Source organism: Homalodisca vitripennis, chromosome 2, assembly GCF_021130785.1.
Source record: "Homalodisca vitripennis isolate AUS2020 chromosome 2, UT_GWSS_2.1, whole genome shotgun sequence".
In the NCBI taxonomy this organism is placed as follows: domain Eukaryota; kingdom Metazoa; phylum Arthropoda; class Insecta; order Hemiptera; family Cicadellidae; genus Homalodisca; species Homalodisca vitripennis.
This window is the reverse complement of record NC_060208.1, coordinates 15,531,786-15,559,539: the sequence shown is the minus strand read 5'-3', so window position 1 is coordinate 15,559,539 and position 27,754 is coordinate 15,531,786. Positions and strand designations below refer to the sequence as shown.

Here is a 27,754-nt window from a genome sequence, read left to right as displayed (position 1 = left end):
ACATTTATACAAATAGAAACTGTTTCAGTGTCTACTTCTATCAAAACGCGTTTACATTCACCCTTACAATTTAATTACAGTCTAATGTATTTTAAGTGCCAAAATTTGAAAAAGGATTTAAATACGTGCGATTTCGAACCCTTACGTCTGCAGCCTTATTTTCAACAAATGGTCTAAAAGTACAATTGTAAAACATTTTATTGAAAACCCAAATAATTTATTAGGTACTAAGGAATAACATAATCGTAGCTAAATGTCCGGTTAGCTTTATCTTTAAAAGGTTAATAACTAGCAATATCTAATAAATACGTTTTGAGATTATCACTTTAAAAAACAAAATAAAACTTTTAAATGTATTTTGATATAACGTCAATCGGAACGTGCATGGATACTTTCCACTTCTCTATTCCGACAATATTAAATTATTTTGTTAGTAGCAAATACAAACCGTTTATCCGCACGCTCCGTTGCCTGACCAACATTGACAGCAAAGAGTTCAGAATTGTATTGCAATTGACGGGGCGAACTAAATCCACCATATAACATGAGGTGTTGTTACAACACGCGAGTTATTGTTACGGCATGCACACGGGGCGCCCAGCGCTGTAGCGTTGTTTATGCATATTTAATATCGTGCATGGTGAAATACTGTGGGGGCCAAAGAACGGTACAATTTACAGCAGTGCAACAGCGACTAAATGTATTTAATCGGGTCATTTAATACATCAACATTAAATCGCTTAGTTTATATTGGTTACGCTTGGAATTTTGATAAATGGTAAATAATATTAGCGTATATTTCGAAAACCATTTAAGCATATTTAGTATTGCTAACTAGCTTAAATTTAATAATTTATAGTATAAATGCTTCAATGTAATTGGATAACTTGTCTGTAATGCAGCATGCAAATAAATAAAAAATTAAAAAGAAAATAAATTTCCGGATGGCACTCTGACCAAAATAAATGCCTATTATTTGTTATAAGGCTCTATATGAAGGTAAATACGTACATGCGTATTATAAATAGACAAAGTTAACATTTAGGATCTCTCACGTGATCTGAGCTTGAATTAAGGAACTGATCCGAGGATGTTTTTTCTTTTTTCCCCAGGATAAAGCCGCTGAATGATCTGACACGTGATCTGAGGTCTGGAAAGTACCGATCGGAAATATCCCTAGCCACCAGTGCGGTCTTCGGTAGTCGCACTTCTGGCGAAAAAATATCCCTCGAGATTCAAGCTTACATCACGAGAATGCTCGTAAAGGTTAACTTTAACTTTGTACTACTAGTAACATATTAATAATAACCTAATCTAAACCTACTTATATTGCGTGTTACCAAATAGTAGATAGGAACAGAGTGGCATCCGGTAACCGTAATACAAAATCTCCGGATATTTAATGGAACTGCACTCTTCTGTGATTATTTCTGTGTTACGAGATGTACTGTATGCGACCATCATTATAATACCAACTGGATTCAATGCCCTGCCACTATCATTAAAGTATTGTGATGGTAACGCAACTGGAGTATCATTATTCTGATGTCATGTATTCAGCCAGGGGTTGTGAAATTAGACACTATCTCCTATTAACACATGAAGCATTATTATACAGCTTTACATTTAATACTATGTGTTATATCGCACTTAAAAACCATTGGAAAAAATGGTTTTAACTGTAATTATATTCTTGCCTTTCTTTCAACGTGGGGAAGATCCAGGAAGTCTAAGTTTGGTTTCCAGATACAATGTTTATTTGGTACCTGAACATGTTTTCTTTAGCCTTTTTACCTGAGAGAGACAGAGAGAGAGAGAGAGAGAGAGAGAGAGAGAGAGAGAGAGAGAGAGAGAGAGAGAGAGGGAGAGAGAGAGAGAGAGGGAGGGATAGAGGGGGGAGGGAGAGAGAGGGGGGGGGGAGGGAGAGAGAGAGAGAGAGAAAAGAGAGAGAGAGAGAGTTTCTTTTGATTTTGATTTTTCTGTTTTGTTTTTATATTATCAATGTTGACTTGCAGATATTTTAATTATCATAAGTTTTATTTTAAGTTGTTCTCCTTCAAATTCTCTACCAACTTTGATTAATTTTTCACTATTCATTCAAGCTATTGTTACACAATGCATATAACAATAATTAATGTAACAATAATTAATATAACATATAATTATGTTTGAATAAAATGTTGTACAGTACATACGGCCATTTAACTTTAAATTTACAAAACTTTGGTACCAAAATTGTATGAAATCAAACGAAGATCGAACATTTATAGAAGGACACATTTGATATTGTGGATAAAACTAAAATCAGTTAATGGCATGTAGCCAGTTTCAGTTCTCAATATTGAGTTCTAAATATCCTCGTATTACATTTTCTAAGAAAAGGCTACAGTATTTTTTCAAATATTGTTTTGTGTAAGACGAAGCATACAATATATTGCAATCGTTGAATTTGCTTTTATTGTTTCTAAATAAAATTCATTGTATAACGAGCGCATTTTTACTACACAAAAAGTTATCTAACGGGAAACAACCCTCAAATACATTTTTCTATATTAATTATGGTAAATTCTCATACTTTACACTGTGAAGTACTGTGGTGGTTAGAGAATCGTTATAATCGTAACAATAACGCAACCCAACTTATCCTTAGGCTAGATACAAAAAAATATTTATCAATACTATTGAAATATTGCATGTATAACTAAGTATCTTAAGAATCTACGTTAAATTTATTAGAAATCAAGTTAAAACTTGGGTAATTGTCATTAAAATCTAGGTACAACAGTTTACTAAAAATATTCTCCTAAGGTTTTCCATACAATTACTAGTATACCACATTTTGCAATGTTTTTATGCATTATGTGTATTTTGCTTTGTTCATTGTGCTTTTGAATTAGGAGCCATAAAGCCATTACCAAAAATACTTATTTGAACATCTTTTTACGTGTTTAAAAGCTATGCTCTGCTCTCTTATAGTTTCAGTTACTTAAAACTTATATTCTTATATTCCATAAAACTAAAATATTTAATATGCCTTGAACACATCCCTTAATGAGTTTACTTATGATTCTCAGAGTACGGTGGATCCGTTTTAATATTTTGTCTAAGGCTTTTGGTTTCGCTAATAATTCTTTCATGATTTAAAATTTTTATTTATAGGAGTTGAAGAGAAACTTAAGGATTGGGTCATTTATTGTAACAAAACTTATTGGATTGGAACACAGGTCACTTCTTCCTAGTAGATCAACATTCGTCACGGATTCATACAAGAATCTATACTGGGTCCTCTTTTATTTCTTATCCATTTAAGTAGCCTCATCCATCTATTTACTATACTGTTCCATAATAATGGAAACACAATAAACTAATACTTGATCTCGAAGAAAATATTACCTTTTCTAAAAAGTGTATCTCTGACAACGGTTTTCCTTAAAACGCAAGTCTTTCACTTTAAATCTTATTACAATTAAAGTAGGTGTTTTAGGAATCCTTAGTAACTACCAATCACCAGTTCTAAAGGGGCAATTCCTGAGCCTCCAAATGATTGAGAGTACTTTTACTTGGAAAGTTCACGTGAGTAGCCATTGAAACATCTTCTATTCAGCTCACCTTAATGATTTTGATGAAGCCCAAGTTCGTTCTATGGTATTTAGAATGTTATAGTAATTTTAAAATGCCTTTCAATCTTAGTCGAATGCAATTTTTCTCTAAAATTTATTATGTTGGAATCTATATTTATTGTTTTCAAAATGTCGATTAAATATACCGGTACCTTAATTATTAAATACAAAAACATTCTAACTATTTAAAACATTTACAATTATTGATGATCTCCAGCTCTTTCTAATATATTGAATAATAATATTGTTCCAAATTAATGAAAGGAATTAAAATAATTTGTATGGCATTTGAGGAATTCACCCAAGTGCTTTCATACATGTGTTATTTGTATAACGAGCTGTCAGACACGTTCATCCTTCAAAATAATAAAATGAACTAAATAAAACCCTTTTTTGATTACAAATAGCCTTGAGAGTTTGTATTCATCATTATTGCTACACGCGGCTTTGCACGCAATTTACAAAATCGAAGCTCTTATACTACTTAGCAAAATCACTTATGACGTAATACGATATAGTCCTATGAACTGTTTCATACGTAGTTATTTATAAATCAACATATTATTTGAGTTTTTATGGTGAATAGTATTAGAGTCTAACCTGACTCATATCGTGGACGTGTATGTAAATTTCTGGCTATAATTAATTTTCAACGTCAGAGCTGATTCTCCCTTGTAATAATCGTAGCGTAATAATCAATACTAATAATAATACTACAACTTATAAAAAACCGATTTTAAAAAGGTCTTGTTTCATCATAGTGATTGCACTAAACATTGCGGAATCTACAGAGTTTGTTTACAGTGGATGTTATGTTTCTTTCATTAACGCCCGAGCGTAATAATCACTACTAATAATAATACTATACTACAGATTATGTAAAACCGATTTTAAAAAGGTTTTGATTCATCATAGTGCTTGCACTAAACATAGCGGAATCTACAGAGTTTGTTTACACTGGATTTCATGTTTCTTTCATTAACGCCCGAGCGTCATAATCACTAATAATAATACTATACTACAGCTTATGTAAAACCGATTTTTAAAAGGTTTTAATTCATCATAGTGCTTGCACTAAACATAGCGGAATCTACAGAGTTTGTTTACAGTGGATGTTATGTTTCTTTCATTAACGCCCGAGCGTCATAATCACTAATAATAATACTATACTACAGCTTATGTAAAACCGATTTTAAAAAGGTTTTGATTCATCATAGTGCTTGCACTAAACATAGCGGAATCTACAGAGTTGTTTACAGTGGATGTTATGTTTCTTTCATTAACGCCCGAGCGTCATAATCACTAATAATAATACTATACTACAGCTTATGTAAAACCGATTTCAAAAAGGTCTTGTTTCATCATAGTGATTGCACTAAACATTGCGGAATCTACAGAGTTTGTTTACAGTGGATGTTATGTTTCTTTCATTAACGCCCGAGCGTAATAATCACTACTAATAATAATACTATACTACAGCTTATGTAAAACCGCTTTTAAAAAGGTTTAGATTCATCATAGTGATTGCACTAAACATTGCGGAATCTACAGAGTTTGTTTACAGTGGATGTTATGTTTCTTTCATTAACGCCCGAGCGTCATAATCACTAATAATAATACTATACTACAGCTTATGTAAAACCGATTTTAAAAAGGTTTTGATTCATCATAGTGATTGCACTAAACATAGCGGAATCTACAGAGTTTGTTTACAGTGGATGATATGTTTCTTTCAGTAATGCTTAATAATCATATACTACAGGTTTCTTGAACCAATTTAAGAATCTTGCTTTATTACAATGTTTTTACGATGCAATGAGTAATGTATTTAAGATGTAAGATGTATGTATGTAAGAGTTTTATGGTAACTAAGAAAATTATTTTAAAATCATCAAACCTGAAGCAAAAGCAGCTTTATTGGTAAAAAACTTATTTCTTTATACTATTGTCCAATGTGGGTTTCTGACTTATAAAATTCCAATTACCAGTAGATGCTAAATGAAATAAAACTATAAAACATTAACGAAAGTGGTTCTATAATTTCTCCATCTTTAGTATCCGATTCGTCCTCTAGTTAAAAATGTTCAAAGTTCAGAAAATGTAAAACCTAAATAACAAATTAAATTAATTATTATGGGTGAAATTAAAACTTGAAAATGTTTTGGGGTGAGATTAATCCATTAACTTAACAAAATATCGCAATATGACACTTGATCTTATTTGAAGGTTCAATTCGCTCTCGTAAACCCATTCTCGCAATATTGCAAGACCGTCGCGGCTTAATGACGTTCTTAATTTATCAAACAATTCCTAACATTAAATATTTTTATATACTCCATGTATGCAATACCTGGCTGTTAGGGTGAAGTTGAATAATGAAGTTGATATAAGTAATCAATTGAGAAGAAGCAACTTCAAGTAATAATAATGTACTGTATTTAAGTGATTGGGGTATCTTAGATTTGACACGTGAATAATTTTTGCTTCAACTGCCTAAATATCCATTATTTAGATTTTAAAAAAACATCGTACAAAAATGGAAGGATTTTCTCTTAATTTATGGAAGGATCTAATAAATTGAATAAGTGAATTTATTGTATGTAATAGTAGCTTTTTGGGTGAAGTTGATTACTTAGTTTTGAATAGGTAAACAATAGGGAAGGCGCTACTCCTTGTCATTAAAAGTATAACAGTATCTTTAAGTCTCAAGAATTTTAACACTTGACTATTTGCGAAGTGGAAAGCAAATAGGAACTTCTTGTTGGCAATCTGGATTTTAATTTAGTAAAAGTTTTCAATGAAACACTCAAATTCTGAACAATCTGGTCCAAAAATAATTTATATATTTTTTAATTTATTGAGTTATACTAGGGCCTAATTTGAATTACGTGAATCAAAAATTTTAGTATTTTAATATTCGCACATAACCTGTTCTTTTGATCTTGTAAGACAATCGTACCAAAATGACGTTCTTAATTTGAAGAATATTTACAAATCTCATTGTGCCAATATAACGTATACATTAAATACGTTAAAATGAGGGTAACACTTAATAATCATTTGGTGTAAGTAATCAATGACGGAGAAACAACGTGTCACATTAAAGCGGCATTAAGTGGCGCGGATCTGCCGCTTGACCTTTCTTAGTGTTTCAATTCCCTCTCATAGCCCCATTCCCTCCTAATTATTCTAACATCGAGTACCGTAATGACATTCCTAATTTGAAGAAGTATTCACAAATCTCATTGTGGCAACTTAACGTATACATTAAAATACTTCAATATTGAGTAAAACTTAATAATCGAGTTGGTGTAAGTAATCAATGAAGGAGAAGCAACTAAAGTCACGTTAAAATGGCATTAAATAGCGCGGATCTGCCGTTTGATCTTACTCAGTGTTTCAATTCCCTCTCGTTGCCCCATTTTCGAAAAATTACTTGAACATCGAGTTTCGTAATGAAGTTCTCAATTTGAGGAAGTAAGCACAAAACTCAACATAACTATACATTAAATACTTAAATATAGGGTAAAATTGAATAATCGAGTTGGTGTAAGTAATCAATGAGGGAGAAGCAACGGAAGTCACATTAAAGCAGCATTAAGTAGCGCAGATCTGCCGCTTGACCTTACTTAGTGTTTCACCTCCCTCTCGTAGCCCCATTCACTCGATAATACTTGAACATCGAGTACCGTAATGATGGATATATTCACAAAACTGAGTTTTTTTCATATACTGTAAGTACGAAATACATCAATGTTGGAATGAAGTTGAATAATGAAGCTAATATAAATAATCAATAAGGAAGACGCAGCTTCAAGTAATATTAAAAGATATTAGAGTGGCTTCAGGCATCGGGGATATGACACTTGACCTTCCTCGGTGCTTCAGTTGGTGCTTCAGTTCTCTCTCGCAAACCCGGTGTCTCGATATTACACGAACATCGTACCGTAATGAGACGTCGTTAAATTATGGAAGTATTCGTAAAATTTAATATGGGAATATACTGTAAGTATGAGATGCTGTGATGAAATCCGTTTACAGTACAATGCCATTGTGCCATCGCTTTCTTTATTAATATGTAAAAACTACGTCTATTTATATTTTTATGGGATGAATTTAATCCGAGATAACACAAATAACCATGATATATGTCTAATAAATCATATAAGGTGTTCATTTATGTTCATTTTTTATAAATTACTGAATAGTAACATTCTTAGTAATATTCTTGGATTTATGAAAGTTTAATCGTCAAAGTTCATTTAACGTAGCTATGATGACAACGATTGATACAAAGTGAATGTTGGGTTTTATTCTCTTTCACCTTCCACTTGATGCAGCTTCTGACATCTGAAACTGTCACGGACTTGACTACTGGGATCTGGAGTCTACATTTGTCAGAATATATAAATAAAATGGTGACGAGGACGTTCAAAATTAACAATTAACTCTTTGCATCACTTCGACATGTAGAGGACTAAAGAGCCAGTCTGGTTTTCCAGCACTCATTCAGTGCTATCCAGATGAAGAGTATTCTTATTATCTCATTAGGTCCACAGTTACTAAGTGCACAACTCAGTCAAACTCTGCAGTAAGCGGAATGTGAAATAGAGCCAAACTCAACCTTCACATCCTGTATTTGTTGGAATATATAGTTCAACGTTAACTGATATATTTTTATTTGCGTTTTTCTATTTTAATAAGTGTCATCGGTATTTTTACCTTAAACTTTCACATGTTAAATATTTCTTTCCAGATTTTAAAGTTTCAAAATTACATTAATTTTTATTTTTATGTTAAAACTATGTCTTTTTATAAATATGCAAATGTTCAAATGTAACATAAAATTTATTTTTATAAGACTTCCTGACAATTTGTTGTTTAAAATGGACCAAAATTAGTCATATACGATAATTTTCAGTTTTTACATAACTTAGTTTGAAGGAAATATATATATATATATATATATATATATATATATATATATATATATATATATACTACATCCGTTCATTCAATTAGCATGAATGCTTTTCTTCAACAGTTGTTTTTGTATAGAGAAACATTTCAACTTTATTTTTTTATCTAAGACATATTAAAAAAATTTATGTATTCCGTATTGTACTTAATAAATATGATATGAAATATTTGGTAAATTCAATATTTGAGGTACAACAAAACTTTTGTTACTGAACGACGTAAACATTTCTTTGAAAAATATTGTTTGTGTTTAATAACGGTTTATTTATATGAAAGAACCTGTTGAGATAGGTATTAAGAGATAACCAGAGATTTACTTCCCAAAATCCTCTTACTTCATGAGTGAAGCATCCACCGTGCAACTGTATCGTAAAAAGGAAAGCTTTCACTGTATTTTTAAGAGTCTTTAGCAACAATAGTAAAGAGCATTACCCCAACAAGTGATGTATCAAGTATTTAGGTTTTGGGTGAGGTTTTATATCATAGCTACCAAACACTTATATTATACTAAACACATATTATATTTATATGGTTAAAATATATATGGTTTTATAAAAATGTTTCACCAATTGAATGCATTTGCCTAAGCAACTGAGCTTACTCCGCCATTGTATGCACTTGGTTTATCACCTACGTCTTCAGGTGCATATCATGTATCACAAAACCTTGAAACATATGGCCTCACGGCGGAGAACCGTCTTTAGTGAACTTGTTGGAACGTGAGGAAAAATAACTTCTTAATTGAAGAAAACATCAGATTATCCAAAATTTGGCAGCCAGAGAGATAAACACAAGATTTTCCATCGTTCAATGGTGTGAGAAATCAGTATGTAACAATACGTTTCAATATCTGTAATCCGATAACTTCCTGTGTGTCAACTTCAATCAAACTACTGCGTTTCAATATCTGTAATCCGTTAACTTCCTGTGTGTCAACTTCAATCAAACTACTGCGTTTCAATATCTGTAATCCGATAACTTCCGTGTGTCAACTTCAATCAAACTACTGCGTTTCAATATCTGTAATCCGATAACTTCCTGTGTGACAACTTCAATCAAACTACTGCGTTTCAATATCTGTAATCTGATAACTTCCTGTGTGACAACTTCAATCAAACTACTGCGTTTCAATATCTATAATCCGATAACTTCCTGTGTGTCAACTTCAATCAAACTACTGCGTTTCAATATCTGTAATCCGATAACTTCCTGTGTGACAACTTCAATCAAACTACTGCGTTTCAATATCTGTAATCCGTTAACTTCCTGTGTGTCAACTTCAATCAAACTACTGCGTTTCAATATCTGTAATCCGATAACTTCCCGTGTGTCAACTTCAATCAAACTATCTCAAAGGCGTGCACTTTGATAAAAAAACATATCACTAATTAAAGAAACCGAACTAAACATACAGGTCACAACAGGTCTGCACTAAAACGAAATGGCGGTCGTCACGGCAGAAACAAGATAGAGGAAGCCAGAAAACCGGGTAGGGACTTATTATTATAAGTTCGTTTTCTATGAGCTTCTCAGAACCATACAATGACACTACCTTAGTTTAATAGAAATGTATAATCTGTTGATACTTTAGGTTTCTTTGTTGATTCACATGGGAATTGTCAACGAAGTCGGCCTAATTTCGACTGGTGGTTGACTCATCGGTGAATTCACTAAATTAATATATGTCTCGTTTATTAAAAAAAAAGGTTATGTTGGCTTCACCACTATTCATAAGGCAATGTTTAGGGTCAACAGCGAGGTGCAGTTTTTGATTCCTGTTAATTCCTCTCATTCACAACAAAGGTAAACATTAATTTGTTAAATTAATGATTGTATGGTTTGAGCTAGCCAGAGAAATTTCTATCAATTAAATAAATGGAATTGCTTACAGTATCAATAAAGCATCCCATAACACACCATGTTTGTATCCGACAGGGTAGTGAAATAACATTTTCAGAATCATATGAATGTCGTTAGATGGTTGTAAAGAAATTTCAATTTTCTTTCAATAGTTTAAATAATAATAATAATAATGATTTATTTTCTCAAAATACATTACAGAATTGTACAGAAACCATGTTTACATCCAATATTACCATAATCTACTAATGTACAATAGAAATACAAATATAAAATATACATTCTAATAGAGAAAATAACTAACCTCCAAGGCAAAGCCTGAGGAGTTTGTTATGATGTGTATTATTATAGACTTTAGCAAGGTTTTACTACTTCGAGATACGAATATATTTCACCAAAACACGTAAAAACGTTATTGGTTAGTTTGTATCTCATACAGGTGAATTACAAACTAACCAATAACTTCGTATATTATAAAGATATGTGGATGTAAATAATAATGAACGTTGGCCGTAGACTAGTAGCAATTCGTGCCCACTCGTAACTCAGGCATTTTGTAGAACAGGTATCGAGCCGAGGGGCAGTTCCCAATACGACCTAAAAAAAGAGGGTTCACGAATATTAAGATTTAAACGGAAACTTAAAAATTCGTGATCGTCCTAACTGTGTCATCTTCGAAATGTACTTTCCTACATCTCGTACTGGTGACATATACGCTGGTGTAAATCTTGGATCTTCATTTAGAGATCATGAGTATATCCACTATACTGTAAAGCAATTGTTTAAAATCAATAAAAGTAAAGCGAATCAATTCATTATCTGAATATCATACTGAGAGTTCTCACCTGAGGAAGCAACAAAATGTTGTATGGTGAAAGAAAGCAAGTGTATGGCACGATCTCATTAGTTATAAAACATATATTTCAGAATTAAATTGAGAATATAAAGTTCACTATAGGGTCACTAGCATACATGGTCTTAAATTACATTTTAAAAAACCAATAACACCATACAAGCAGTCTTTGAAATCATATTTGCGAGTTTAAAAGGTTCCTACTATGACGATCTGAAAAACTGTCGTTGAAAAACGTCCACCTGCGGGTGAAAGTTTATTACTATTTTTACCATTGGAAATACCGCTTCACGGTAAAATAAACCCCAAAGGGATTTACCCTACCGGGCCTAAAGGGGGTTTCAGGGTGGTTTACCCTGGGCCAGTGATGTCGGAGGTTGAACGATTATTGCAACACAGTACTGTAGAACATGTAATAGCGGTCTATACAGATTATTCACTATCTCATTATCACTAACTTCTAGGAGCATCTACCCCTTATCACCTTTTGTCATCCTTACTCAAAATGCTGTTGTCGGGCATGGTCACAGAGTATTTTATCAGGTTTCCTATCAATGGAATGTTCAGTGAATTAAAAAAAATATTCTGTGACATCTGCAGGGAGAAAAATGTTGAATAATGGATTACAGAACCACAAATATATCCATAAGGTCGTGAATGGAGATCACATGCTTGTTTAGCCGTTAGGTTTTGTAAATGTCATATTACACAGTTGTAGTTACAATACACAGATACGAGAAAGATTTCTTAGTAGAGTTTAAAATCAATAATAGGATTGTGGAATTTAGGATATAAAACTTACTATCATGGCAATAGCCCTTAACCGAGATTTACATGTATGATTGAGAGAATGCAAGACAATATTTATAGTCAAAGAAAACAAGTATACAGTTTTATATAACATAGTCTATAGGACTAAGCTTTATATAATTAATAAGTATTCAGGATAAAGTAAATAAAATCACAGTCAATACTAACACACGTGCGGTATTTTAAACCATATTTGAGAGGTAAAAGCGTTTGTATGACTAAGCCTGTTGATGAAAGCTGTACACCTGTGGGTAAAATTTCATTACCATTTTTACCATTGGACGTACGCTTAATGGTAAAGTTAATTTTACTCTGTACCACTGATTTCTCGGAGGCTTGACGAATTTTGTTACATAGCACTGCAAAATATGTAATGACAGATTGTTTGATCCATAATATGATGAGGGACGTTCATGTGTTATGGCACAATAACGTTACTTCTCAACTGGATAAAGGTCTGCTATTGGAGAACTATTTATTACTAATAATAAAGTGTCACATTTCTTTATAATAGTGACTTATGTGTTCATAATTACTTTTTGCACGGTTGTGTTTTGACTAATAATAACCAACCGTGTAATTTTGTGAAGTGATAGTAATTGTCAGTATTACAGGGTCTGCTGTAATTTCCCTACAAGGAGTGTGTCTATGTAACAAGGATCCTTGTTGTTTTGGCAAAGTATTGTAAGGATTCTACTTTAAACTGTTATCTCATTTAATATATTTTTATTTAATTATAGAAATAGGATACTATATTCAATAAGCTATACCATGAGATACGGTATTAAAAGATCACATTTTTAATTCTAAAATAGCGATATTTAATCACTTACAAATCATATAAAGATACTCAGATAGTAGCGTGTTTTTCTGCCCTAGGTGTAAAAGGTTATTTATAAACTTTTGTTACGAAAAAAAATAGTGTGTTTTTCAAAGAGTTCCCACAAAATAACTAAATCAATCAATAAATCTTAAAATAGAAGTGATGGACAGTACACAATGTTTTTATCCAATAAACCTCCTTCGTAATATAAACTATAATATTAGTAGTAAAATGGTTACAAAATTCTAAGTGATGATTACAAAATTACGAAGAATTGTTACGAAACTTTAAAGGCAAATTATTGCTTTTAGTTGATTTACGTCAAACATTACGTTGAACAGATTGCGCCTGTTTTGGAAAAATGTTCGGTTTAAGAATTAATACTTCTTGTGTCAAGGTACTGCATTGGTAACAGTGAGGTTACGTTGATTAATCCATGTTATTAGTGATCTGGGCCGTAATCAGGTTATTGGCAGTATCAACTAATGGAGGAGTGCAGTAGAAATATTCCGGACAAAATTTATAACCTATCGAAGCGTTTTAGGATAATTTCATCGCAGCCCCCCCCCCCTGAACACTTAATACAAATATCCAAAGATTCGCTACTTGAAAATTATTACAACTTAAACATTGTTATTTCTCAAATAAATTTGTCAACACATCTGTTTATACTTTACCCAATTATGTATGAAATACAGCGTTTATTTATATAGAAGTTTAATGAAAATTTGGTGCTATATAGTCGGTGTGGTACTGTAATAAAGACAAGATTGAGATAAATTCGTCTATAGACATGTTTATAGCTTTGCTATTCTTGAAGGCAATAGGTTCATTAGTAAACGGTCATTGCAAGTCAATATTTTCGAAGAGACTACATCAACACCAGCAGCCGTTAAAATTGTACCTTCTGGGAAGAAATAGTCACAGGTAGTACCTTTAGAATTGTAGACCTGGTACGTCAATGAGAATAACTCTTTACCTAGATTACACTAACTTTTGTATTTTATGTCTACCTGATGTTGAAACGATGTACAGAGTCCATTTTGAGTTTCATTGGCGCCAATTTTTTTTAGATCTCTTCAGAGGAACATGACTCCAGGAACCTCCTGGAGTCAAGCATCCGACAGCGTCAGATTCCAGACGCTGGAGTAAGATACTGTTCCGGGAGTCAAGAAATTAACGGAAATCCAGATAATCTGGTCCTTGAGTGATCTGAATAACCTCATATTAGTCCATCCTAGATTGCCTAGGTATATAATTATTGTTTAACTCAGGCACTATTGTCCCTAACAAACAAACCTTATTTCCTTGGCGGTTGTTGCCGTGGAGATGGCGATAAGGCAGTGGCATAGAGTCCTCCGACGCTGTCTGGAACCATCCCGCAGAGGTGCCGAAGAGGCCCGTGATCGCCAAGCCTACACTGGTCACTATCACGGTCGCCACTATCTTGGAACGGGCGGAGATCACTATCGCCATATCGTCAGATCACTATCACTAGCACTATCACTATCACTGACTTCTAGGGGCATCTCCACCCTTTCAGGTTCTGTCATCATAGCTCACTCACATCACTGTGGTCCCATCGGGCAGGATCTGTGTGTATTATAAATGGTTTCCTATCAATATATCGTTCAGTGAATGCCCTTGTAATTTTTAATTTGCTGAGTGCAATACAGTCAATTTTCAAGCTTATTTGAGGTAGATTGTTAATGACCCTATGTTGTCATCAACGTGAACTATTAATGTAAACTTTTAGTGACTGAAATAATTTTTAAACTTTACCCAAGTGGGATCCTTAATTTAAACTTTAAAAATTTATTAAAATTATTATTACAAAAGAATTTAGTATAATTCTGGTTGTTACATTCAAAATTCCTTTAAACTATTTTAACTGTGAAAATCAATTTCTTGTTGGGTTGAATTTTATTATTCCCGCCAAGGATGAATAATTAGAACTCCATTGATTGGACGGAGCAATATCGGTTATGAAGGTGTTGTAATTGCACCTTTTGTTTGCATTGCAAAAGTGTGTCAGGTTTTTGGGCTATACACTTTTAGTCCCAAGCGTAAATGTTTCTTTACAGCAAGTACAAGTATGAGTAGCGTCGATATTCACGTGGGTTTGAAAGTGTTAAATGTACCTGATCCTTTAGTACTTAGGTAATGGTGACGATATGAAAATTCACCTATGTGTTATATGATACATTGTATTGGATTGAGTCTACTAATTCAATGTTTACATAACATAACTTTAGTTTCCGTTTCCTAAAATGTATGTAAAGTTTATAATTGGTTTAGTACAGTATTTTATAATGGACAACAAATGTTTCTTTAGTAAGTACCACTGCATTATTTACTTTATGATTGTCAATTAACATTAAGATAAAACAAATATAATCAGATAAACTTTGAGAAATTCGAGATAATTCATTTAGTAAAAGAAGAAGATTCGGTTGCCTACGGATTCATTTAAATCAATTAAGTACAAATAAATTAGTACTGTATGTTAATAAATTAAGAAGTAAGTTAGTAGTTAAATACAAACTCCTTTGTTATTACTGTTGCGTAATTTACCTTTCAATGTTGCGTAATAATATACACTTTTAGCCACAGGGTAGTTGAATTCATATACCAAAAAAATTTTGTATCCTGAGAACCCTGGATCCATTACTATCTAAAATTTACTCATTCCCTAAACCACAAAGAGAACCGAAAAGCAGGTAGGAAGGAGTAATCTAAAGATAAATATATTAAATGCAGTTAATCATAGATATTAATTTACAATAATCTTTCTCATGAATTGTTACAATGAGAAACCGACTGTACTTTAGTACGTAGTTTTGAATTACAGAAAAAAAAATTCTTTAATGTTTTTTACTTCAACTTTGTAAGTGCATGCCTTTGCTGATGCACCTTTGTAAATTATATTTTTTAGAAAAGAACTCCTTAAATATTTACAGTGTAATAAAAAAATATAATAAAAAGGATGAAATAGTAAATTTGTAAAGTAAAATTTTTTTATTTGACTGACTTATTAATAAATTGAACGTGATAATGAGATATATATTGCAATGTATTTGCAGTTAATACAACTGGGTTTCTTGTAACGAGACGGTTCGTTTGAGAGCTCGTACATTTTTCATATAATCTCGGATATTTTAATAAGCCTGTACTATATTCCAAAAGGTTTGAAAGGGCAGTGTATATTTTTTGCTTTGTCTCTTTTCCAACACGCCACATTTTCATTCGTCAATGTGAGAGTTATTTATATTATCTGTCCTTTGTGTTTCATATAAAATCGTTATTAACTGTAATTTTTCATACATCGGCTATTCCAGTACAGTTACAGTAGGTTATATAGCTTTTGTGAAAATAACAAATACGTTTTTTTTAGTGTAAATCTGATCAATGCAAAACAAATGGCAAAACAAACAAGCTTAACCGTATCGAAAATTAATTTTTTATAACGTATTTTACTAACTCATAGGACTTGTTAAACATTATTGCGTCACTTGAAGGGTATTAATAGCAGCTGCATCATTTGTTATTAAAAGAGCTACAAAAGGACTTGATGAAAGTTCCAAAATATTTCATAACTATTGCCATACTTTTAAGTCCTGCCGAAGAAGAATAAGTAGGAAAGGAAGAAAAGGACAGGGAAAATTTTATGGGAAGATTTGGCAACAAGATTTAGGTCCAGAGATAAGGGATATTACTACTTTCGGTTTTACCAGATTATTCTTTGTGTTTTGCGGTGTTTACTAATGATCTCATTAACTAAGAGCGGCTAGAATTTTGCAGCGTATTTAATTTCTTACACACCTTTACACAATAACCTGATGTTTCAACCTGAAATATTGCCTGCATATATATGATCAAAGTAAGCCTACGTGTTACTTGCCCAGTTAAAAAAACTAGAAAAGTATAAATATGCCAAAATAGTTAACGTACAAAAATATCTTTCAAAAATCAGGTGGCTTTAGGATTAGTGTCCTGTGTGTCTAAAATAGTCTGTAAAAATTTCGATCCATTTACAATTCTAAAATTTGTTACCTAATAGAGTAAATATATACTCTCTAGAACTTACTGGAGGTCAAGCAGTTTTATTTTTATAGCAATTAATATTTTATTACGCATTAATTTGATGTCTTTTTGTATCTGGGAGACACAATGGTGAAGTTCCTACTTTACATCATATCCATTCTAATAAAACATTTCACCTACAAAATTTTTATCAAAATTTATCCTCATTCTCATAAGTTTAATAATATGTCAAGTATTTTATGCTTTACGATTCCATACTTTTAAAACCATAACACTTTATAACAAATCCTGATTAATTCCAAATGCTCTTTTTAACAAATTTTAAACCAATTTGAACAAACAATGGTGGGGAGAGAGTATAACTTATAAATAGACAGCTTTCCAACGTACAGATGTAAGCAGTCAGTTCACTTGATCACTGTTATACATCTGCAATCCATCGTAAAGTTGACACAAACTTCCGTAACAACGAGCGGTAATATTCCTGACACGCCGGGCGACCGAAAGATGCAACACTCATGACAACCACGCGGTCACTGACGGCAACTACCCCTACCACCACCTCCGACTCCTGAAAGTACCCCTACTGCCACCCCCGACCCCTCGACAACCCACCGATACCTCCCACGACGCTGCAGCCCGACGATCAGAAACTTCCACAAACATTTTTCCGCTCCATCTCAGAACACTTTCCGGCATCGGAAACAATTCTTGTTCTGCCTCCGAAAGGAAATAACACCCGCCTTGAGCGATTGTTCCATCTGCAGTTCGATCCCTCGTTCAGGAACACGATTTATTCCATCATTGTCAATTTCCTGTAAACGAGGGCTTTTCTTTCCACGGAAAATGTGTCTCTTAAATTATATCTTCGTTTCGATGTCCAATAGAATATTAAATTATGTGTTACGATGTAGGTAGAATACTTTCATCGTTTAATATTTCATTAGTTACACCTGCTTATATTTAAAGTAATTTTGGATAGCGTACGACTATAAAAAGTACGTAGGCTCTACAGAAATATATAATCTTGATTATTGGTTTTTTATGAAACAATTAGGAAGTTATTGCCTAGTATATAAAGTAAATTTTAATTTTAGCTGCAACTCATATTCAAATATTACCTGATGTAGACATTCAGGTATTTGTCTTTGACGTTGTTAATTTTTCTTCCTTAATTAATCCTATTTCAACACGGATAACGTAACATTACATAACTACAAATAGTAGCTATGTTTACATGCTTGAGTCAGATAAGTTAAAGTAAATAGTATGTACGTCTCAAAGCGCCTGAAATCAAATATTACTCGCCAAACTCTCTGCACACTCAGTTCATTATTAAAGTTTATTAAAACGCAGTAATGGAGACTGTAATAAACTACCAGTTCTATTAATCTGCTTTATATTAGAACTTTTTTAATAGAGGAAAATATTATACCATAATATATTGTTAACAGTAAATAATTTATTGTTTTACACAATAGGTGATTTTTGTAATAAATAAACCCTTAGATACGTAGTATATAATGTTTATATTTTACATATTTGTATACTAATTGGTAAATTTTACTGATTTTAATTCTAGGATTAGAAGTGGAAAGAAATTTCCCTTAGTAAATTTATTGCATAAAATAAATATATTATTCTTGATTTTCTTTATTAAATCCTAAAAAATATATAAATTGAGGAAACATGTGTATAGAAAACTTTTTGTTTTATAGTAACATTTTACTAAAACATAATTAAATTTTAGATGTATCTATCAATTAAAACTTTCCAAAAATATAAATATACATTCCAGTAATAATCTTAAGGCACGCCACAAAATTTACAAATAGCAGGACATACAATTGTCTAAATGCATTGAATATATTGAAGTATATATAAAAAAAAAAACAGGAAACATTAAGTTATATAATTACAGAAAAGATTATATATAGTGGATGCAAAATTAACGAAGTCGGGCGTTATTTAAAAGTAGAACAGTAGGTATACTTGTGGCGGCCAAAGCGACGAAGCACTGCCACTAGTGCTAGGTTGTGTCGCTAGGACAATTTTATAACGTACTTCCTTTGACATTTATGTTGGAGATATTTATATAATCTGTTACCAATGTCCTAATTCATCTGTAATACGAATACGCCACATATCCAATTTGATTATACAATAATATCTTTGGGAGTGCCCAATCCTTTGGGATGACATTTATGAGTATTATTATTTATTCATTTATGGTCGAATATTTAAAAATTTGAAGGTTTGTTCTTATATAAAAAATACACTATCTCCATTAAATTTGAATCTGTTACTCTTCTTTTTGAAGTTGCCTGCACTAGACCAAACTACATCAATCTTAAAAAGTGTTTCATTGTATATAAGTACTTACCAAACATTTTGATCTCAAGAATTTACTTTGAAAGCGGATTGGAACAAAAACCCTGTCAAATGCATGACAAGGGGATTACAATATTATCAAACTTCAAGCACGTGAGATTACATTACATGTCCTTGTTGATTATACCCAAAAGGTCCCCCTTTTTAAAAACTCTTCGATTTTGATTAAATTTATTAAAACATGTGTTTTGATGTTTGTTTCCTCAAACCCCACAAAATGATTGAGACCATTTTCTCAGCTTATTGCCGTATCTCAACACTGTAACACCCCTTCCGTGTTCACTTCTATGTAGAATTTCATTTTAGCGAAACTAGTACAAGAAATTGTAGCCCCAAACCCTTTGACAAGTCATTTATTGGGGTTTTCCAGATCCTCTAAAATAAGATAGTGTTTGATTTTTGTAGGTTTTCCAGAAAATAGAAATTGAAACACATGTCTCAGAAAAATCTGTCAAAATCAGACTACTTTTAAAAAGGGAGCTATTGGAAGTCCCCAAAAGAGGAGGGAAATTAAATTTACTTCGTATATTTACCATTGGCTATAAGAAAAGACAAGCAAACCGTCAACAAATTTGATTATGGAAAACTTGTTAAACCTCAGAATCTTGAGAAACCCACTATGAGATTATGTTGGTCTCTCCACGGTCCCTCGTCACGAAATTTTGAAACGCTTAAAGTACAATTCACGACTGGTATGAAACAAGGAGTAATAAGTATTCAGCCAGATAATTCCATACGTATATGCTTCAATAAATAAATTACATTTAGCTATTCATTGTTTTAAAAATAAAACCATACATAATGAAATATGTAGTATTTAACTCAACACTCTTTTTTTCAGAGCAAAAACCTGTATTCAGAGTAGCAAAAGAGAGAAACATAAGAATGAAAAGTAAAACTCCTGCAGAGGAAAAAATGGAGAACTTTACAGAAACACAATAGAGCTGTGTGTAACTCTTGCAAATTAGGTCACTGTGTAACATGCAGAAATTCGAACTACATCACGTGTACAGAAGTTGAGATATTCTGTTTTTAATTAGAAACTAAATAACTTCAATAAGATCCAGCTTTTGTGAATATTTCCGTTCTCAATTGTGGAAATCACTCAAGCTTTATATTTAGTTTATAAGTTTTATTATCGTACAAGATAATAAAGCCAGAAACAAAAATACTTTATATTTCAATTTGATTACAATAAATTATATTTAAAATGTCTCAATATAACTTAATTCATGGGTTATCAAATGTTATTTTTCCTACATAATCTTGAGGCTGTAATATGACTGGACGGAGAAAAAGTTTTAACTAATGACGTGATTTTTATTAATTTTCCTGGAAACATTTTCGTGACAATTTGTACAATAAGTGAAGAAGGATTATTCTTCACAGAACATTTATTCCTTATACATATTTTATAACCGAGTTCTATTAATTTTAATGTTTAATTTGTGTCTTTAGAATGTAATATACTACTACTATACACTTTAAATAAATGGTTAAACTTAATTTATATTTTAGCTATTCTGATGATTATAGCTAGAAATAATAAATAACTCAGTATGATGCAAATGTGAACTTTAATGATGATAAATTGACATACAGTTTTGAATTTTGAAACAAGATGGAGGATACAAAAATGGTACATTTTTTTTACAATACAGTTCTTAAATTTTAGGGCAGGGTGGTCGTGCTGGCTTAATGAAATAGAAATATTAGGTATTGTTTTTAATAAAAGATATTGTAATTTTGAAAAATAATTTTGTTAAATTTTAATTAAGCTTATATTAATTTTGAATTGTTAGCCAAATCAAATGTTCCTAGGTTCTATGTTCTTCCAATGGATCACTGTTACATTTAAAAGGAACTTTCTCACCCAATGTCTGTCTTCTGCTTCTCTGTACTTCAGTGATAATATGAATTTAATAAATTAACCTTTCTCTTGAACCAAATACTGCTGAATAAAATGTAACCAGTTTCTTTATTAAAAATAATAATCTTGCTTCACTTCTTCCTATATCACTCTCTCCTCTCCACTTTTAAACCTCTGCTCTCTTCACTCAACAATCATCCCTGCACACTGTACCACTGACTTTAGTTTACTTTTTAACTTTTGAGTTTTATATGCAATAAGGTGAATTTTGATTAATTTTGATATATTTAATTTTGTATTTATTATTTTTTGTATTAAAATTTGAGACAATTTATAAATAATTATTCCTTAATTATTTAATTATTATTACTAATAAATTTCTAAATTAAATTAAGTATTGAAATGAATGTGAGATGGGTGTATGAAATGAGTCATTACAAGAAATATCATTTAAATACCAATTATCTTTAAAAAACGCAACAAATCTTAGATATTTTCTTCAGTAAAAAATGTTTATCGATCCTAAAAAGAGTTTTTTGGGTTTATATTGGACAATATTAAAGGGTTTACATGAAATCACATGTAACATTTGCAGATTCAAAAACAAAATTATGGTAATGAAATGTTTTTAATTGATGATGTGTAGTTTAATAATGCTTTCCTTCCGTAACTTACCCCCGTTATATCTATATAATTTGCTTATATTATATAATATATGTTATATAATATATTATATAATGTAATATATTACATGTGTAACGTTATTTAATCTAATAATTTGATTTACAAATCAGTAAACTCCCGCACCTTTTAGGTTATTTTGTACAAAAAACATGTACCGATTTCAACTCCATTCAAACATACTTATAATATTATAAAACAATCTAATCGTGTCTGTCGGTTCGTATGTGTTACTCAAACACGTAAAAACTATTGGCCCGATTGTACTCTAAAATAAAATAGGCATATTCCTATTTGTAACCTCCATGGAGCTGCGCCCCTAACTTTGGCCTTTAAAGTTGCAAAAATTCCCATAATTGCAGAATTGTAAAGAGTACTCTTTCTATAAAATCCACCTTAGTTATCATTTGATCGAAGTATGCTTCTCAGACCTGCTTATGTATAAATCTTCTTTATCAGGGCAAAATATGAACTTAATTATAAAACCATATATATCTTAGACTAGAAATAAATTACAATGGCCGAAAATAGATGTTTTATGAACGAAGTAAGATTATCAAACATATATTCCCAGCAGGGATCACTTCTGGTTCCAATCTTACCTATCAAGAATATTCTGGATAGCAGTCACATCGATCCTTAAAGTACTATTTGCAATTTTATAAGCTTCTTGTCTTAAGGGAACAAAAAAAGCTTCTTAGGCCTACGTAGGAATTTATATTTTCTTGATCGGGGAAACAAGGCAAACTCAATTATGCCACAAAAATACTAATACAGGAGTGAATTATGATGACCATAAATGTGCCCATAATTTCCAGTTTGTCAACACCAAATAGTGTGCGAAGCCGCGGGTTACAGCTAGCACAAAATAAAAATTACGTGAAGTAATTATCACCGTACGTAGATATCATAAATGTGGAAAAAGAGAGGCAAAATATTAAAATATATGTTATATAAGAGGAACAAAGAGATACATATGTAGAAACAGAATGTTGACTGTAATCCTTTCAAGTTAGACAATGTGAGAGGGGCATAAAGTTAAAATCTACAACGTGTATAAAAGCTGAAAAGCTCTCTTGTTACAGAATATAGTGTAGGTTGATTAAAGACGGGATTTTTAAATATTTTTCACTCAAAATTCTATATACACTGAACAATAATGTTTATGTATGGCTGTGTTGCATACATAATATTATGTGATTGATTTAAAAAAATATATTTATAATTCTAAATTAAAATGATTATATAACAATTTTTACCAGTATAATATTACATCTTCAATAAAGTGGTATTGTATTATATTATGCGGTATTTACATGCTAGGGTGTTTATATTATTTATTGCCTTTGCTGACATTATCCTCTCTATAATATGCATATATATATTCAAGGTGATTACATTGCTTATTAATGTGTACACAGGTTACTGGCGGAGACCTTTACTTGTGTGACGTCAGGCTAGAGACAGAGTGTACTTTCGAACTCATCATCATAGGCTAACATTATCGCACTATCCCACATGACAATTTGTATCTTTGTAATACTGTTTTATAAACATGAAAAATATATCTAATAATGTATTTTATAAGTATGTCAAATATGAATTTTCTAAAATTTTCATTTATTACAGTTATTTATTTATATCGTTACAGATAATCTTATATAAACGCTCGGAATTAAAATTCCGTAGATAATTACGATAACCAATACAATTAGTCTGGCTATTATTTAAGAGTTAGGTAGATTTAGTGACAACTGGAGGATTATTAATTTATTCTCATGGGATTTGCAATGTACTCAATATCCCGTAACCTTTCGTGATACAAAAATATGTTGTATTAAAATGTTTAGGAAATATCATTATGCATTCTGAAAAAATTTTAGCTTTTTCCTTCAGCTTTATGAATAACAGAGTTTAAAACTTCTTTGGGGTTTGAATAACCGACATGATGGAGGAATGGAGCGAAATAGCGCATAAAGCTGACTAAGGAACTTAGTTTAGAAATCTGTAAAATATATTTTGCTTCTTTCAGCATTCATATCACCTGCTCTTCGTGATATAAATAGGATTTATAAATATAAATGCGATATTCATGTAACCGATATATCAAAACGATTCGAGATATAAAAAATCGTCCATGCTAGGAATTAAATTCATCGTTACAAACATTGAAAACACTTTTTTCTCTACGCTCATAAATAAAGAAGTTTTAAAAGATTTTAATTGCTGTAATGCTTGAACGGTCGCAATAATAAAACAAAGGCCGTATCAAACTGACAAACGAACTTAGCCCAGATATTATTAAGATCAAAATTATTACTGTTTCAACTTTTTTGGCTTCTATTGGGACAGATATCGTTTCTATAAGATGTGTTATACAGCATAAATATGTAAACATAATGTACGTAAGTATATTTACATTATAACTTTTAAATACAATTTTATAAATAGTAAAAACATTTAAATCATTAGTTAAAACATAGTTATGTAAATAAGTACTGAATTTGCCGTAGAAATTAAATTGTTTTTTCCTGTATGAATGTTTTGCATTGTTAAAAGTTATATTAAACTTTTCAACGCTTTGGCTGGCATGCAAGAAACACAGAACAACTTATAAAAATGTAACTACATATTTTTTTGGCTTATTTGTGTTATACGTTTGAGAAAAATATACTTTTTTGGTGTATAATAAATAAAACCAAAGCAAAAATTATTGCAACTAAAGCAAGCATGTTCACTTGGTGGACAAAGAAAGCTAGAGGGTTTTAAGGAACATGAAAGCTTTTATTCTGACTCTTTAACAAAGAAAGAGTCGTTTATAAATACAACGAACCTGTCTGCAACTTTTACCAGTTACACATCGTAAAATGTTACAAAAATCAAACATTACTTAAGTATCGTTATTGTGTCCTTTTGTAATGAAACTATATACAACATGAAATAGACAATTGTATATTTCTTTCGCTCCGAATGTCTTCAACACTACCGTTTGCACTCAAATTTACTTTATTGTTTTACTGTTATAGAAAAACTATTTATAAGTAATTTTAGTAAATACAAGAAACACCTCAACACTTCTAAACAATACTGATCTTATTAATGTACAGACAGACACTTTGCTATAGTATGCGTCAAGACACTATTAGGAACATAGGCATTTGTCTGAAGATAATCGCATAAATTGAGACGAAGCCAACATAATACATCGGATACCTGAATTTTTCAAATTAAAATAAATCAAGGCGTCATAAATTCAGGTGGACCAATCAATCAGTCAACCATTGGTTGCTAATTCTGAAAAGTTAAAAAGTAAGTACTTCGTCAGATTAATGGTTTCTAATATTTAATTTAAGTATTAAAATATATTAAATCTCCAATGCGAGAGAATGATGTCAATGTTTAATATTTTAATATTAAAAAATGTTAAAATAATATTCTTTCTTAAAATTTTATTTTTAAATAAATATGTTTTATTTAATTTTTTTTAGAGAAAAATAAATTACAAATTGTAATATTTGGATTAAATTAGTAGTTAGAGTTTTGACTAGGAGCGTGTATAACTCTTTTTTGCGGTTAATACGAATTTTTTAATCAATTTATCAATTACTAGTTAGGGTTTTGACTAGGAGCGTGCATACCTCTTTTGTGCGGTTAATACGAATTTGTTAATCAATTTATCAATTACTAGTTAGGGCTTTGACTAGGAGCGTGCATACCTCTTTTGTGCGCCCAATACGAATTTTTTAATCAATTTATCAATTACTAGTTAGGGTTTTGACTAGGAGCGTGCATACCTCTTTTGTGCGCCCAATACGAATTTTTTAATCAATTTATCAATTACTAGTTAGGGCTTTGACTAGGAGCGTGTATACCTCTTTTGTGCGCCCAATACGAATTTTTTAATCAATTTATCAATTACTAGTTAGGGTTTTGACTAGGAGCGTGTATACCTCTTTTTTGCGGTTAATACGAATTTTTTAATCAATTTATCAATTACTAGTTAGGGCTTTGACTAGGAGCGTGCATACCTCTTTTGTGCGCCCAATACGAATTTTTTAATCAATTTATCAATTACCAGTTAGGGTTTTGACTAGGAGCGTGTATAACTCTTTTTTGCGCCAAATACGAATTTTTTAATCAATTTATCAATTACTAGTTAGGGCTTTGACTAGGAGCGTGCATACCTCTTTTGTGCGCCCAATACGAATTTTTTAATCAATTTATCAATTACTAGTAGGGTTTTTGACTAGGGTTTTGACTAGCGTGTATAACTCTTTTGTGCGGTTAATACGAATTTTTTAATCAATTTATCAATTACTAGTTAGGGCTTTGACTAGGAGCGTGTATACCTCTTTTGTGCGGTTAATACGAATTTTTTTAATCAATTTATCAATTACTAGTTAGGGCTTTGACTAGGAGCGTGCATACCTCTTTTGTGCGCCCAATACGAATTTTTTTCATCAATTTATCAATTACTAGGTAGGGTTTTGACTAGGAGCGTGTATACCTCTTTTGTGCGGTTAATACGAATTTTTTAATCATCAATTTATCAATTACTAGTTAGGGCTTTGACTAGGAGCGTGTATACCTCTTTTGTGCGCCCAAAAACGAATTTTTTAATCAATTTATCAATTACTAGTTAGGGTTTTGACTAGGAGCGTGTATACCTCTTTTGTGCGGTTAATACGAATTTTTTAATCAATTTATCAATTACTAGTTAGGGTTTTGACTAGGAGCGTGCATACCTCTTTTGTGCGCCCAATACGAATTTTTTAATCAATTTATCAATTACTAGTTAGGGCTTTGACTAGGAGCGTGCATACCTCTTTTGTGCGCCCAATACGAATTTTTTAATCAATTTATCAATTACTAGTTAGGGTTTTGACTAGGAGCGTGTATACCTCTTTTGTGCGCCCAATACGAATTTTTTAATCAATTTATCAATTACTAGTTAGGGCTTTGACTAGGAGCGTGCATACCTCTTTTGTGCGCCCAATACGAATTTTTTAATCAATTTATCAATTACTAGTTAGGGTTTGACTAGGAGCGTGTATACCTCTTTTGTGCGCCCAATACGAATTTTTTAATCAATTTATCAATTACTAGTTAGGGCTTTGACTAGGAGCGTGCATACCTCTTTTGTGCGCCCAATACGAATTTTTTAATCAATTTATCAATTACTAGTTAGGGCTTTGACTAGGAGCGTGCATACCTCTTTTGTGCGCCCAATACGAATTTTTTAATCAATTTATCAATTACTAGTTAGGGCTTTGACTAGGAGCGTGTATACCTCTTTTGTGCGCCACAAACGAAGCTTTTTATCAATTCATCAATTACTAGTTAGGGTTTTGATTAATCATGATCAACTCAACCGAACATAAATTATTGCTGAAAGACAAGTTATTATCACCGGTCAAATGTGGGCCTTGAAAACAATAAAATCAGCTGGTGTTTGGGACTTCAACAATTCCTTAAGATCGTGTATGCCTCTAATGTGGGCCAAACACGATTCTGTGGGAATTTGGAGCGATCCCAAACATTTTCCAGAACTAGTTTTCACATAGCGTCCCTGTCTAAACTCCACTCAAGATGGTCCATTTTAGGCGTTTACGACGTGTCTCCAGAGTGACAACTTACGCACTTATATGAGTTTTGTATTGCAATACTCGTAAATCAAATAAACACTCCAAAAAATACTCAAAACACATTTAGTGCACAGAATTTCCCAAGATGTTGTACAGCATGGTAATCAGCCATATTAACTTCCTCAGTATATGTGTAATTGTCGATTCCGAACTATCATTTAACAAACATATGCAAGT

At 31.7% G+C, this 27,754-nt stretch overlaps 1 protein-coding gene across 6 annotated transcripts in view; it reads right to left on the bottom strand.

Moving 5' to 3' along the window:
• LOC124353586 (collagen alpha-2(IX) chain-like) overlaps positions 1-17,513 on the bottom strand; it is a 123,315-nt gene extending 105,802 nt beyond the window's left edge. For 5 of the 6 annotated variants that reach the window (XM_046803492.1, XM_046803496.1, XM_046803494.1 and 2 more), the window contains exons 1-2: positions 17,381-17,513; positions 14,246-14,562 (exon numbers count right to left, since the gene is read on the bottom strand). In XM_046803492.1, the coding sequence (XP_046659448.1) occupies positions 14,246-14,422 (177 nt within the window). In that variant the 5' untranslated portion in view covers positions 14,423-14,562; positions 17,381-17,513. The remainder of the gene's footprint in view (positions 1-14,245; positions 14,563-17,380) is intronic. The other variant, XM_046803493.1, reaches the window with a different exon arrangement.
• Positions 17,514-27,754: the final 10,241 nt, after the last annotated feature.